At 51.1% G+C, this 13,584-nt stretch overlaps 1 protein-coding gene across 1 annotated transcript in view; it reads left to right on the forward strand.

The window, feature by feature from the left end:
* Window positions 1–981: 981 nt before the first annotated feature.
* Window positions 982–13,584, forward strand: part of ABCC10 (ATP-binding cassette, sub-family C (CFTR/MRP), member 10) — a 35,088-nt gene continuing 22,485 nt past the window's right edge. Inside the window, exons 1-8 of the mRNA XM_011986780.1 lie at window positions 982–1,188; window positions 1,397–1,568; window positions 5,786–7,004; window positions 8,266–8,493; window positions 9,392–9,548; window positions 9,781–9,890; window positions 11,568–11,647; window positions 12,258–12,429. Of these exons, the coding sequence (XP_011842170.1) occupies window positions 1,408–1,568; window positions 5,786–7,004; window positions 8,266–8,493; window positions 9,392–9,548; window positions 9,781–9,890; window positions 11,568–11,647; window positions 12,258–12,429 (2,127 nt within the window). The 5' untranslated portion in view covers window positions 982–1,188; window positions 1,397–1,407. The remainder of the gene's footprint in view (window positions 1,189–1,396; window positions 1,569–5,785; window positions 7,005–8,265; window positions 8,494–9,391; window positions 9,549–9,780; window positions 9,891–11,567; window positions 11,648–12,257; window positions 12,430–13,584) is intronic.

The following is a 13,584-nucleotide window of genomic DNA, read 5'->3' on the forward strand; positions in this document are numbered from 1 at the left end:
CATATAAAGGTTATGTTCTTCCCACTGCTTCCTTAAAAGATTTACTGGAGGACTACCCTAAGCAAAGCACTTGCCCTAAGCCGGCTAAATTAATTATTCAACTCTCTCAACAGTACTTTAGTATTGGTATTGTCCCTGTTGTACAAATAAAGAAGTTGAGGCTTGGCGGGGCGCAGCGGCTCACGCCTGTAATCCCAGCACTTTCGGAGGCCAAGGCGGACGGATCACGAGGTCACAGACCGAGACCATCCTGGCCAACATGGTGAAACCCCATCTCTACTAAAAATACAAAAAACAAAAACAAACAAAAAACAGCTGGGCATGGTTGCGCGCGCCTGTAGTCCCAGCTACTCGAGAGGCTGAGGCAGGAGAATCGCTTGAACCTGGGAAGCGGAGGTTGCAGTGAACCGAGATTGTGCCACGGCACTCCAACCTGGCGACAGAGCGAGACAGTGTCTCAAAAAAAAAAAAAAGTTGAGGTTCAAAGAGGTTAGGTAACTTGTCCAAGGTCATACAGCCCTAGAATGAGAGAAAACGGTTGTGTCTCAAAGCGGCATTATTTGTCCGTGGGACAGGTATGTTTGAATTTCCATCCATCCATCTATCTGGCACTGGGGTCTCTCTATGCTGCTCAGACTGTTCTCGAACTCCTGGGCTCAGACCATCCTCTAGGGATCTACCGGCGGGCAGGCACTACCTGCGCGCAGGGACTACCGGCGCGCGCTACCGTAGTGCGCGGCTCCCCACCTCTCTAAAAAAATGGAGATTGCAATGCTTGGGCCAACTAGTAAGCTTTCACAGTTGGGAGCGAATATTCCACGTGAGAGATTATAAATGACGTCGCACTAAGGGAGGGATGGATCCTTAAAGCAAGCCAGGCCACAAAAGCGTGCCGAAACGCAATGGTGCGACTGCGACAGCGCGCCTGCTTGCAAAGGCTAGCCGAAGCAGAGAGCAGTGCGCATGCGTGCAGCTACTCGCATATGGGCGTGGCTAAGAGCCCTGTCTAAGTGTTCCAGCCTCGGGGGTGCACCAGCCGTAGCTGGCGCAGCACCCCGCCCGGGCAGTAGTTTTTTTTGCATACACCAGTATTCAGGATATCGGAATCCGGTGCACAGCAGCTTCTTCAGGTTTGAGGTTCCGGATGCCTGGGGACGGAGAAACGAGAGGGGAAAAACAGATGGAAAGGTGGGTGACCAGCGTCCAGAATCCAACGGGGAAACCTCTTACGTTTCTACCCTTGGTACCGCGAGAATGGGCGGGGTCTGGCTTCGGGGCGGAAGCGACGGGCGGTCCTGGTTCCGGGGCGGGGCTGGAGGCGGGGAGACCGGGCTGGAAAGCGCCAGCAAAGCCGGCTGTTACTCTGCACCGCGTTCACGTTCAACTTTGCCTTCAGGTGAGGCGTTCATGGAGCGACTTCTGGCCCAGCTGTGCGGCAGCAGCGCAGCGTGGCCGCTCCCGCTGTGGGAGGGGGACACCACAGGCCACTGCTTCACCCAGCTGGTGCTCAGCGCCCTGCCCCACGCACTCCTCGCCGTGCTCAGTGCCTGCTACTTGGGCACCCCGAGGTGGGTAGAGACAAGCGCAAGGCATCTGTCCGTGTGTGCCTGCAGATCTCACCCGCAACCTACATCTTCCGGCAGTGTCACCAGAATAGCTAGGTCTCTGGAGTAGGGCAGAAGTAGAATAAAATCTAAGCATTACTACTTAGCAGCAATGTGGCTGTTCTTGGGCAAGTACCTGCCTTCTCTGAGTCTCATTCTTGGGAGGTTTAAATGAGATAATTAATTTAAGCATATAGTGCAGTGCCTGGCATGTTTTTAAAGGTCTAATGAGTGTCAGAAATCATCAGAACTGTCCATTTTCAGTTACCCAGACTCAGCTGTCATGAATTGAAGGCAGAATTGGGGGAACAACGTTTTTAGCCAAAAGCGCTGACGTGTTTAAGTTGTAGGCTCAGTTTCTCACCATTTCAACCCATGAAACGTTAGTGTTTCCAGATTAAGAAAAGTATACGTACGCTCAGCTGAAGGGGAAGCAGTAGATAGACAAGAAGAGCAAAATCAAACATTAAACCTTCCCCCAATTAAGGGCTATAAGGTGTGGATGCTAAACTTACCTTGATTTTGTATTTAGTTCTTTTATGGCTAGAGATGACTAAAGTTAGTCTCATTCTAGCTGCTGAGAAGACAGGAGGGCGGTCTGGTCTCTGGCTTTAGCAGTTCCTAGTCTGATGGGGGAAAGTGTCCCTATCCAAGAGGTCTTGCTTGCTTTCTCATTAGATTGAGTTCCCAAAAGACTGTGCCAATTTTTAATAGCTGCTCCTCTGAGAAGGCTGTGGATGTCTTTGCTAGGTGATTAAACCCTTCTAGACTTTTGTCTCTGTGTAAGAAACAAATCAGAATTCCTCCTAGACCAAGCAGATCCACAGCTTCTCCTATCCAAGGGATTCATCCGCTCCCTGCGAAAGCAAGGAAGACCATCACGTGATCAATAGAAATTGTGCCTCATTTCACTTATCAGCCTTGTGTGTGTTGCTGAGAAGGGTTAGAGAGATCGAGAACCTAAGATAGGAAAGGGCCTCAGAAGGCTTTTAATTTGAGACTCACTGCTCACTGTGCTGGTGAGGAAAGTGAGATTAAGAGAGGAAAAGAGACTTGGGGTGATGAGGTTGGTTGATGGCCAACTTGGGGCCAGTTTTCTTGGGTCCCCACATCTTAGGAAATATAACTTTTTTTTTTCTTTTCCTTTTTTCTTTTCTTTGTGTGTGTGTGTGTGCTTTTTTTTTTTTTTTGACAGGGTCTCCCTCTGTTGCCCAGGCTGAAGTACAGTAGTGCAATCACAGTTCACTGCAGCCTCCCACCTCAGCCTTCTGAGTTGCTGGGGCTGGGGCCACAAGTGCATGCCACCACGCCTGGCTAATTTTTTAAAATTATTTTTAATAGGCCAGATGCAGTGGCTCAAGCCTGTAATGCCAACACTGTGGGAGGCCAGGAGTTCGAGACCAGCCTGCCAACGTGGCAAAATGCCATCTCTACTAAAAATACAAAAAAATTGACCTGGCACAGTGGCTCATGCCTGTAATCCCAGCACTTTGGGAGGCTGAGACAGGCGGATCCCTGGAAGTCAGGTTGAAACCAGCCTGGCCAACATGGTGAAACCCTCTCTTGAATCACTTGAACCCACGAGGTGGAGGTTGCAGTGAGCCAAGATCGCACCACTGCACTCCAGCCTGGACGACAAAGCGAGACTCTGTCTCAAAAAAAAATATATATATATATATTAAAAATCTTTGGTAGAAAGAAGGCCTTGCTTTGTCGTCCAGGCTGGTCTTGAACTCTTGGGCTCAAGCAATCCTTCTTCCTCAGCCTCCTAAAGTTCTGGGTTTACAGATGTGAGCCACCATGCCCAGCCAGAAACAAATGTTGTTTTTTTTTTTTTGAGACGGGGTCTTACTCTGTCACCCAGGCTGGAGAGCAGTGGCGCTCTGCAACCTCCACCTCCACTGCAACCTCCACCTCTTGGGTTCAAGCGATTCTCCTGCCTCAGCCTCTGGAGTAGCTGAGACTACAGGTGTGTGCCACCATGCCTGACCAATTTCCATATTTTTTACTAGAGATGGAGTTTCACTGTGTTACCCTGGCTGGTCTTGAACTCCTGGCCTCAAGCGATCCACCTGCCTTGGCCTCCCAAAGTGCTGGGATTACAGGCATGAGCCACCATGCCCAGCCCAGAAATAGAATTCTTAAAGGCTGATTTTTATTCCCATCTAAATCCTTACAAATCAGTGTCATCAGGTGGACTTTTAAGAAAACGCCCAGCTACTAGGGAGGCTGAGGCAGGGGAATCGCTTGAACCTGGGAGGCGGAGGTTGCAGCGAGCTGAGATCCCGCCACTGCACTCCAGCCTGGCAACAGAGCAAGACTCTGCATTTTAGTTTACAAGCAAACTTTTAGTAACCTAGCCCTGCCAACAAAGGGTGTAACAGACTCAGTCCTCTTTTTATATGAACTTTCAAGACATGCTGACACTCACTGCTGCAGGTATGTTTTCCTGTATTTAATTTTTTTTTTTTGGATGGAGTCTCTCTCCATCGCCCAGGCTGGAGTGCAGCGGCACGATCTCAGCTCACTGCAACCTCCGCCTCCCAGGTTCAAGCGATTCTCGTGCCTCAGGGTCCCAAAGTAGCTGGAATTACAGGTGCGTGCCACCATACCCAGCTGATTTTTATATTTTTAGTAGAGATGGGGTTTTACCATGTTGGCCAGGCTGGTCTCAAACTCTTGACCTCAAGTGATCTGACCGCCTCAGCCTCCCAAAGTGCTGGGATTACAGGCATGAGCCACCGTGACCAGCCCCTGTATTTGATTCTTAATGCAACAGATCACCTTTTGTTTATTAAAAACATTTCTTTGGCCGGGCACAGTGGCTCAAGCCTGTAATCCCAGCACTTTGGGAGGCCGAGACGGGCGGATCACGAGGTCAGGAGATCGAGACCATCCTGGCTAACACGGTGAAACCCCGTCTCTCCTAAAAAAATACAAAAAAAACTAGCCGGGCGAGGTGGCAGGTGCCTGTAGTCCCAGCTACTCGGGAGGCTGAGGCAGGAGAATGGCGTGAACCCGGGAGGCGGAGCTTGCAGTGAGCCGAGATCCCGCCACTGCACTCCAGCCTGGGTGACAGAGCAAGACTCCGTCTCAAAAAACAAACAAACAAAAAAAATTTCTTTGTATGCCAAGAAGATGTAAACACAAGCAGAAAGAGATATTTTTCTTCAGCTAAAGGAGTCACAAAAGCAATCCACACCACCTTCTACAATCAGTGGAAAGAGAGTAGAATATTCCAAGGCTTTATAAAGTTTAGGCTACCATATTAGAATATAAAAGCTGTATGTAAGTCCAATTTTTATTCATCTAATAGTGCTTCAGGTGAATTTAAGGGTACTCTTAGGTGGATCCTTTTGTAAAAATGAATATGTACCCTTTAGCGGTTATCTGCATGAAAACTTTGGAATTTTTTTTTTTTTTTTTTTCCCTGAGATGGAGTCTCCTTCTGTCGCCCAGGCTGGCGTGCAGTGGCGTGATCTCAACTCACTGCAACCTCCGTCTCCCGGATTCAAGCGATTCTCCTGCCTCAGCCTCCTGAGTAGCTGGGATTGCAGGTGCCTGCCACCATGCCTGGCTAATTTTTGCGTTTTTGGTAGAGATGGGGTTTCACCATGTTGGCCAGGCTGGTCTTGAATTCCTGACCTCAGGTAATCGTCCCGTCTCAGCCTCCCGAAGTGCTAGGATTACAGGCGTGAGCCACAGCACCTGGCCTGGATTTTTTTTAAATTTTAGATTCATGAGGGATACGTGCTTGTTTGTAATTATACATGGATATACTGTGTGATGCTGAAGTTTGGGCTTCTAATGATCCCATCACCCAAGTAGCAGACATAGTACCCAGGACTGTTTTTTCCCTAGTCTTCATGTTAAGTACAACCTTACCTCAAAATTGTTAATGTCTGTGGTTACAGAAAAAAAAAAAAAAAAGTCAGAAATGGTGTAGGTAGTTAGGCTCAGGTGGCTTGTTAGCTCATTTCGTCAGAAAATGAGTTAGGTTCATCTGGGAAGACTTCCTGGGAGAAAAGACCCTGGGTTCCGAGGTAAAGTGGGGTAGGGATAAGATGTGCAAGGCAGGAAGGGAGTTGATTTCTTAGGTAAGTGAATTTTTGGAGGTGAGGGGTATGTCTGGGTCCTGAGTCAGCCACAGCGTGCCTCCTTGTCTTCCCTCTTGTCCTCAGGAGTCCAGATTACATCCTACCCTGCAGTCCTGGATGGCGCCTCCGACTTGCAGCTTCCTTCCTGCTTTCCGTCTTCCCGCTGCTAGACCTCCTTCCAGTTGCTTTGCCACCAGGGGCAGGCCCAGGACCCATAGGCCTAGAGGTGCTGGCAGGGTGTGTGGCAGCTGTGGCCTGGATCAGCCACAGCCTGGCCCTGTGGGTGTTGTCCCATTCCTCTCATGGCCACTCCCGGGGTCCCTTGGCCTTGGCCCTGGTAGCCTTGCTGCCAGCTCCAGCCCTAGTGCTGACCGTGTTGTGGCATTGCCAACGAGGCACACTTCTGCCCCCACTTCTCCCAGGGCCCGTGGCCCGCCTATGCCTGCTCATCCTGCAGCTGGCTGCACTCTTGGCCTATGCACTGGGATGGGCAGCTCCTGGGGGACCACGAGAACCCTGGGCTCAGGAACCCCTCCTGCCCGAGGATCAAGAACCTGAGGTGGCTGAAGATGGGGAGAGTTGGCTGTCACACTTTTCCTATGCCTGGCTGGCACCCTTGCTGGCCCGTGGGGCCTGTGGAGAGCTCCAGCGGCCTCAGGACATTTGTCGCCTCCCCCACAGACTGCATCCAACCTACCTGGCTCGTGTCTTCCAGTCACACTGGCAGGAGGGGGCCCGACTGTGGAGGGCCTTATACAGGGCCTTTGGACGGTGCTATCTGACACTTGGACTGCTGAAGCTGGTAGGGACCATGCTGGGATTCTCAGGGCCCCTGCTGCTCTCCCTACTGGTGAGCTTCCTGGAAGAGGGGCAGGAGCCACTAAGCCATGGCCTGCTCTACGCTCTGGGGCTAGCCAGTGGGGCTGTACTGGGTGCTGTGCTGCAGAATCAGTATGGGTATGAGGTATGTAAGGTAAAACTTCAGGCACGGGGGGCCGTGCTGAACATCCTGTACCGCAAGACTTTACAGCTGGGGCCCAGCCGCCCTCCTACTGGGGAGGCCGTGAACCTACTAGGCACTGACTCTGAACGGCTGCTTAACTTTGCTGGGAGCTTCCATGAAGCCTGGGGCCTGCCCCTGCAGCTGGCCATCACCCTCTACCTGCTGTACCAGCAGGTAGGCGTGTCCTTTGTGGGTGGTCTGATCTTGGCACTGCTGCTGGTACCTGTCAACAAAGTGATTGCCACCCGCATCATGGCCAGCAACCAGGAAATGCTACGGCACAAGGATGCGCGGGTTAAGGTGAGGGGGTACTTGGGGTCCCTCAGCTATCTGGAGACCCCACCCAGCCCAGGGCCACAGGTCTTCCTATGCACACTACCTGAGGGAGTGAGAGTGACCTCAAAGTTAAGAGCTGAGACTGGAGAAAGATAGACCTGGGTTCAAATCCTGGCTCTACACTTACTAGTTCAATCACTTCAGACAAGTCACTTAACCTATTTGGGCTTCCCCCCTCCTCGTCTGTAAAATGAGAATAATAATAGCTCACCTTGTGGAGCTGTTGTAAGGATCTCATGAGATAATGCTTAGCATAGTGCCAGTCACAAAGTAAGCTCTGAATACATGTGGCCACCCTGGGAGGTAGGAAGTCATCTCCCTGGCACCAAACAGGTCTGTAGGGCCTGAGCTGGGACCCAAGTCTCCAACCTCTTTACCTAGGGCACAGACCACCCCATGGCTGCATGTAGAGAGACCTAGGAGATCCGCACCTGCCTCTTTGGATAGGCTGAGGGAAAGGGAATAGGTCACTTTCCTGCCTCGGCCAACTCTAGGTGTTTAGGGTTTGGCTGAATCAGCTCTGGGTTCTGCAGTGATTGTGGGTACAAAGGGGATGGCAGTCCTGGGGGTTCATACAGCATGGTTATCGACCCTTAGTGGAACAGTTCAGAGTGCTCCTGGAGGGAAGGGAGGTTGATAGATGGTTATGGCATGAGGCCTTTTCCCCTACCTGTGACAGCTACAGACAAGGAGTTTTGGCCCTTGCCCATCTTCCCTGGGCCCATTAGCCTGTTTGACCCTGGGCTGTGGTGTGGCCTCTTATGCCTGTGTACTCCTACAGGATAGTTTCTGTGCCACTCAAGCTGGGGGCCAGAACTGGGGGGCCAGCCCCCAAAGCTCACATCTTTTGGTTTTGGGAGATAGCCTTTTGTCCCTCATCTAATGGGAGGAGTGCTTTTACTCCACTGTGGTGACTTGGCTGCACCTTCCACCACTTCTTCTCCTAGGAAGGTGGGGAATTCCTACTCCAACCTGTCCCCAGCTGGAGCCAGTGGAGAAGTAAAAGAGAGACTGGGAGGGGAAGCAACCCAGGGCTGAAAAGGATTTGAAGGGCAGGATTTCCAGAAAGGATTGAGGTGAGGAAGAAAACCAAGACTAGGGCAGTGCAGAGTATCTAGGAGCTTAGAATACTGAACATTCTGCCAGGAGCCTGGGGAAGGCTTGGCGGACAAGACACATGAGCGGTGCCTCCACTTCACGCCTCTCCCTTGTCTCCTTTCCCTAGCTTGTGACAGAGCTGCTGAGTGGCATTCGGGTCATCAAGCTCTGCGGGTGGGAGCAGGCACTGGGGGCCCGAGTAGAGGCCTGCCGGGCTCGAGAGCTGGGGCGACTCCGGGTCATCAAATACCTGGATGCGGCCTGTGTATACCTGTGGGCTGCCCTACCGGTTGTCATCTCCATCGTCATCTTCATCACCTATGTCCTCATGGGGCACCAGCTCACTGCCACCAAGGTGAGGACCAGGAAGGAAGGGGACCAGCATCAAGGAGACTTCGGCGAAGTGGAGACGTAGGCTCAGGCCCTCGGTGCTGGCTGAGAAGGAGGGAGGGATCCCTGACTGCCTGTCGACCAAGGGAAAACTGAAGGAACCTTTTTGTGGGGGCCTTGGATATATAACCTTCCCCTCTGTGAAGGATTCCTTTCCTTCCTCTCTTCTACCTTTCACTCCAACTTCTAGTCAGTTCCAGGCTTGGGGTTAGGTCTCTTTATACTTGTTCTAATGGCCTTAGGAAAAAAATCTTTGATCCAGTCCTGCGTCTAGCCAAGGCCAGGTGATGTTGCTACTTGGAAATTCTAGAAAAGTCTCAAAATGAGCTAGGCCTGCCTAGTTAAAAAGATGCAACCTTGGCCAGGCACGGTGGCTCACACTTGTAATTCCAGCACTTTGGGAGGCCAAGGCAATCGGATCACCTGAGGCCAAGAGTTCGAGACCAGCCTGACCAACATGGTGAAAGCTTGTCTCTACTAAAAATATAAAAACCAGGTGTGGTGATGCATGCCTGTGATGCCAGCTACTCAGGAGGCTGGGGCAGGAGAATCACTTGAACCCTGGAGGTGGAGGTTGCAGCGAGCCAAGATTATGCCACTACATTCCAGCTTAGGTGACAGAGCAAGACCCGTCAAGAAAAAAAAAAAAAAAAAAAAAATGCAACCTGTATCCCTTGAACATTGAAATTTCTAGGATTCTTTAAGTGACCACCTCTGCCACATCTGATCCCAGGATTGGCCAGCCAGCCCTTCAGTTCTATCGTTGCCCAGTTCTTTCCTCCACAGACCTGTCCACAGGGCTTCCCTTAGAAACAGGCCCTTAGATAACTCCTGGGGCTTCACCCTCCTCTCACCTCCCTCAGGTGTTCACGGCCCTGGCACTGGTGCGAATGCTTATTCTTCCTCTCAACAACTTCCCTTGGGTGATCAATGGCCTCCTGGAGGCCAAAGTGTCCTTGGACCGGATCCAGCTTTTCCTCGACCTTCCAAACCACAACCCCCAGGCCTACTACAGCCCAGGTAATGGGAAGCTAGTGGGCAGAACCTGGCACAGGGTGAGAAGGGGAGTGGAGCCACTTGGGTACCACGCATAGATGTCACCAAGAGGGGTTAGAGAGAGCGGAATCCAAAACTCAGACTCAGTTAGCTCTGGGCAGGTAGATATGGGGCTGGCAAGTCAATTACTTGATTTACCCTCCCCAAGCAGATTGTGGTAGTTTAGGAGCCTAAATCAAGTGGCTTCTGTGTTCAGATCCCCCCACAGAACCATCTACAGTATTGGAGCTGCATGGAGCCTTGTTCTCCTGGGACCCAGTTGGAACCAGCCAGGAGACCTTCATCGGTCATCTCGAAGTGAAAAAGGTTTGTTGAACAGACACCCTGGGAGAGTCCTCAGACTCACGAGAGAGGAACTCATGTCAGAGAAGCAATGACCGAGCCAATCATAGCTGATCGCTGTGTAGCTCTAATTGCTGCAGGAGGGAGAGGCATTTGGTGAGCAGGTTCTCATCCATGAGGAGAGGACACCTCACATCTGAATCTCAGAATAGTTGCACCTCTCTCTGGTCTTTAGGCAGCGTGTATCCATCCAGTCCAGACCAATAGGTGTGTTTGTCTCTCCATGTCCCTCGGAAGCTGCAGCATTCAGAACAGGCCCTGGGGCTTAACTAACATCTCCCCCAGATTGGGGATCTGGGGGAGAGGCCCAGCAAGTGCTTCCAAGAAATATTTTGCAAATGGGGATCCCCTGTTTAGGCTGGTGAAAAGCAGTCACACCCTGTGGCTCATGCTACAGCATACAAAGAACTTAAAATGGGGCATTCCTGGCAATAAGCCAACTCCTGTTCACCTCCTGTCCTGAGTTTTCACTCTCTCCTGACCTTTGTCCAACCCTGTGCCCCACAGCTCAACCCGGCATTCTCTGGTGGTGGCTGAATTGCCTCCACCACATTTGGCTCACGTTTCTGGCTTGGGCTGTGTGTTTTGTTTTTCCTCTTAGTTCAGGCAAGACAAGGCTGGATTTGTACAAAGGAATTTTGCTAACGTGTTAGTTGGGGCTTTTTTGGATATAAGTTACAGAAATGCACTGCAACTAGCTTAAGCAAACAAGAATTCTAATAAGGATATAGAGATACGTTGCAGAATCCAAAGGCAGGAACGCAGCTGGATCTTAGAAATAGCCCAGAACCAGGCCTCAACTCGCAGAGCTCTCTGCTTCTGTGTGCCTCTCTCCCTGTATTTGCCTGGTCCTCTTCTCTCTGTGGACACACCCTCCATTGAGCAGAAGATCTGACTACAGAGAATGCTCAAGTTTACAGATTACAGCCAACAGGGAGAAGCTGTCTCTGGATCCTGGTCCCAAATTCCCAGGGAAAGGCCTCAGAAGTGGTCACTTGTAGATGGGTCAATCCTGGCTGGCAGATTTGGGGCATCACAGGCAGATAGAGCTTCTGAGAGCCCAGTCCCTTCTAGAGAAGGAACTAGGACTTTTGTTGTTTTTTGTTTTTGTTTTTTAGCAGGGAGATAGCTCCATATGTTATGACAAAAAAAAAAAAAAAAGGGAAACAGAAAATTTTAAACTGTAAGCCCACAGAAATAGGGATGTATGCAAAGCACTGCTTTTTCTCCCTGAGATAGGGGAAGTCTAGCCACAGGTTGACTTAGCCAACCCACCATCCAGGACCTAAAGCCTGGAGTTCTACCCTTCCCTCTCCCATTCTGGGATGCCTGTCTTAGAGCTTACATTGGAAGTTCTTGGGTGGTTTCCTCCCATTCTCTCTGGCATGCTGTTCCCCTTCAGAGGCCCTTCACATAGACAGTGAAACTGATAGCCACTCTGAGTGGAGAAAAAAGCACCCTACTTCTCTAGAGCCAACAGGTCAGCCTGTGAAGTGGAGAATTCTTTCCCTACACACGAAAGAAAGAAAAAAAGAGAAGCCTCAGTGGGAGGATTGGCAGCCCAGAGTGTCAGGAGGGAGACCACTGCCCCCTCTGTCCCATCCCCTACCAATAGCAGACACTTGTGTGGCTTCTTTGCAGGGTATGCTGGTGGGCATCGTGGGGAAGGTGGGCTGTGGGAAGAGCTCCCTGCTGGCTGCCATCGCTGGAGAGCTCCACAGGTAACCAACCTCTTATGCACCCCTGTCCTCACTTTGTCCTTTAGCAAACACTGAGCCCCTGCTATATGTTGGACCCCTTTTGGGGGTCAGGGGTACTAAGAAGAGCAATGCATGGTCCCTTTATTGGGAGAGTTTTCAATCTGGAAAGAACGAGGTGGCCAAGAAAGCGAATGATTGTAATCATTACACCAGAGTGTTTTAAACGCTATAATAGTGAGCAAAGGAATGGAAACATCCGGTGTCAGCTATTCTTTCAGAAATGTGACTGTGCAGGGGAGGGATCCAGAGAGGAGCATAGGTTTGAGGGAGGACCTTGCTTTCAGATGAGAACAAGTACAATGTGGTAGCCATACTCTCTACTGAGCTCCTGAGCACATGTAAATACAACAGCTGCTTGGCTGTAGCCAAAGAGCAATTTCTTCCCTTCTCCACCCAGAATGGGCTTCGTTAGGACCCTGTGACCTCAGGAGCTGCCAGCTCAGTCATGTGATATGAAGAGGGACCCTGTGTGGAAGATAGCAGCCTGGGGAGGTTTCTAGGAAGCAAGGGCTGGGCATGGAGGGACCCAGCGGAGAGCTGGTCCCCATATTGCTGGCCTGGCTCTCTGCAGGCTGCGTGGGCGCGTGGCGGTGTGGGGGCTGTCCAAGGGCTTTGGCCTGGCCACCCAGGAACCCTGGATCCAGTTTGCCACCATCCGAGACAACATCCTCTTTGGGAAGACATTTGATGCACAGCTGTACAAGGAGGTGCTAGAAGCCTGCGCCCTCAATGATGATCTCAGTGTGAGTGCCTGGCCTTGAAACCTCTTAGCTGCCTGCTTTTCCAGTGTCGCTGACACCTCAAACCAGAGCTTTGCTTTTCTGGAAAGGGGTTGCTTCTGCTCGGGCATCACTCATCTAGGAATGGCCGTCGGACTGTGGTCCTCCCAGAGTGTCCAGCTGCCCCTTCCCATAGGGCCCAGTAGGGTGATGACTATGTGTTCTCCACAGCAGTGGGAAGAGCTCTAAGGCCTCTGGAGGTAGGGAGGGTTCCACTTGTCAGGCTTAGCTCTGCACAGCCGGGCTCCTTGTCCCCTTCTCCATACCCACTTCCCACCGTGAAGGCTTGGAAGAGTCAAGGTCTCATTTGGTTGCAGGTTACTCTAGGGAAACCTGCCAAGCCTATTAGATTTCCCCTTGCCCCCAGTCCAGAGTACTGCATGTATAGGAGAAGAGATTCCAGATTTCTCCCCTGACTTCCCACCCAATCCCGCTGTCCCTTTCAAGAATGTCACCACCACTACCCTACCCAGGTAAATGTAGAATGTCCCTGAAAAGGAGCACCTTTAACCTTGACCATGGGGCATCCTGTATCCAGCTGTCATTCTTTTTATTCCTATTTATTTATTTATTTTTTGAGATAGGGTCTTTTTTCTGTCCCCTAGGCTGGAATGCAATGGCGCCATCTTGGCTCACTGCAGCCTCTGCCTCCTGGGCTCAAACGATCCTCCCACCTCAGCCCCTCAAGTGGCTGGGACTACAGGAGTGAGCCACCACACCCAGCTAATTTTTGTTTTGCTTTGTTTTGTTTTGTTTTGCTTTTTTGAGATGGAGTCTCACTCTGTCACCAGGCTGGAGTGCAGTGGCACAATCTCGGCTCACTCTAACCTCCGCCTCCTGGATTCAAGCAATTCTCCTGCCTCAGCCTCTCGAGTAGCTAGGACTACAGCTGCATGCCACCACGCCTAGTTAATTTTTGTATTTCTAGTAGAGATGGGGTTTCACCATGTTGGCCAGGATGGTCTCAATCTCCTGACCTTGTGATCTGCCCACCTCGGCCTCCCAAAGTGCTGGGATTACAGGCGTGAGCCACCATGCCTGGCTTCCTACCCTGTCTGTTTAACAGGCAAGGTAGTAAGATATCTTGGGCAGATTTGATGTAAAAGCTTTTATAAGTTT

This window comes from Mandrillus leucophaeus, unplaced genomic scaffold, assembly GCF_000951045.1.
Source record: "Mandrillus leucophaeus isolate KB7577 unplaced genomic scaffold, Mleu.le_1.0 Scaffold3, whole genome shotgun sequence".
Lineage (NCBI taxonomy): Eukaryota > Metazoa > Chordata > Mammalia > Primates > Cercopithecidae > Mandrillus > Mandrillus leucophaeus.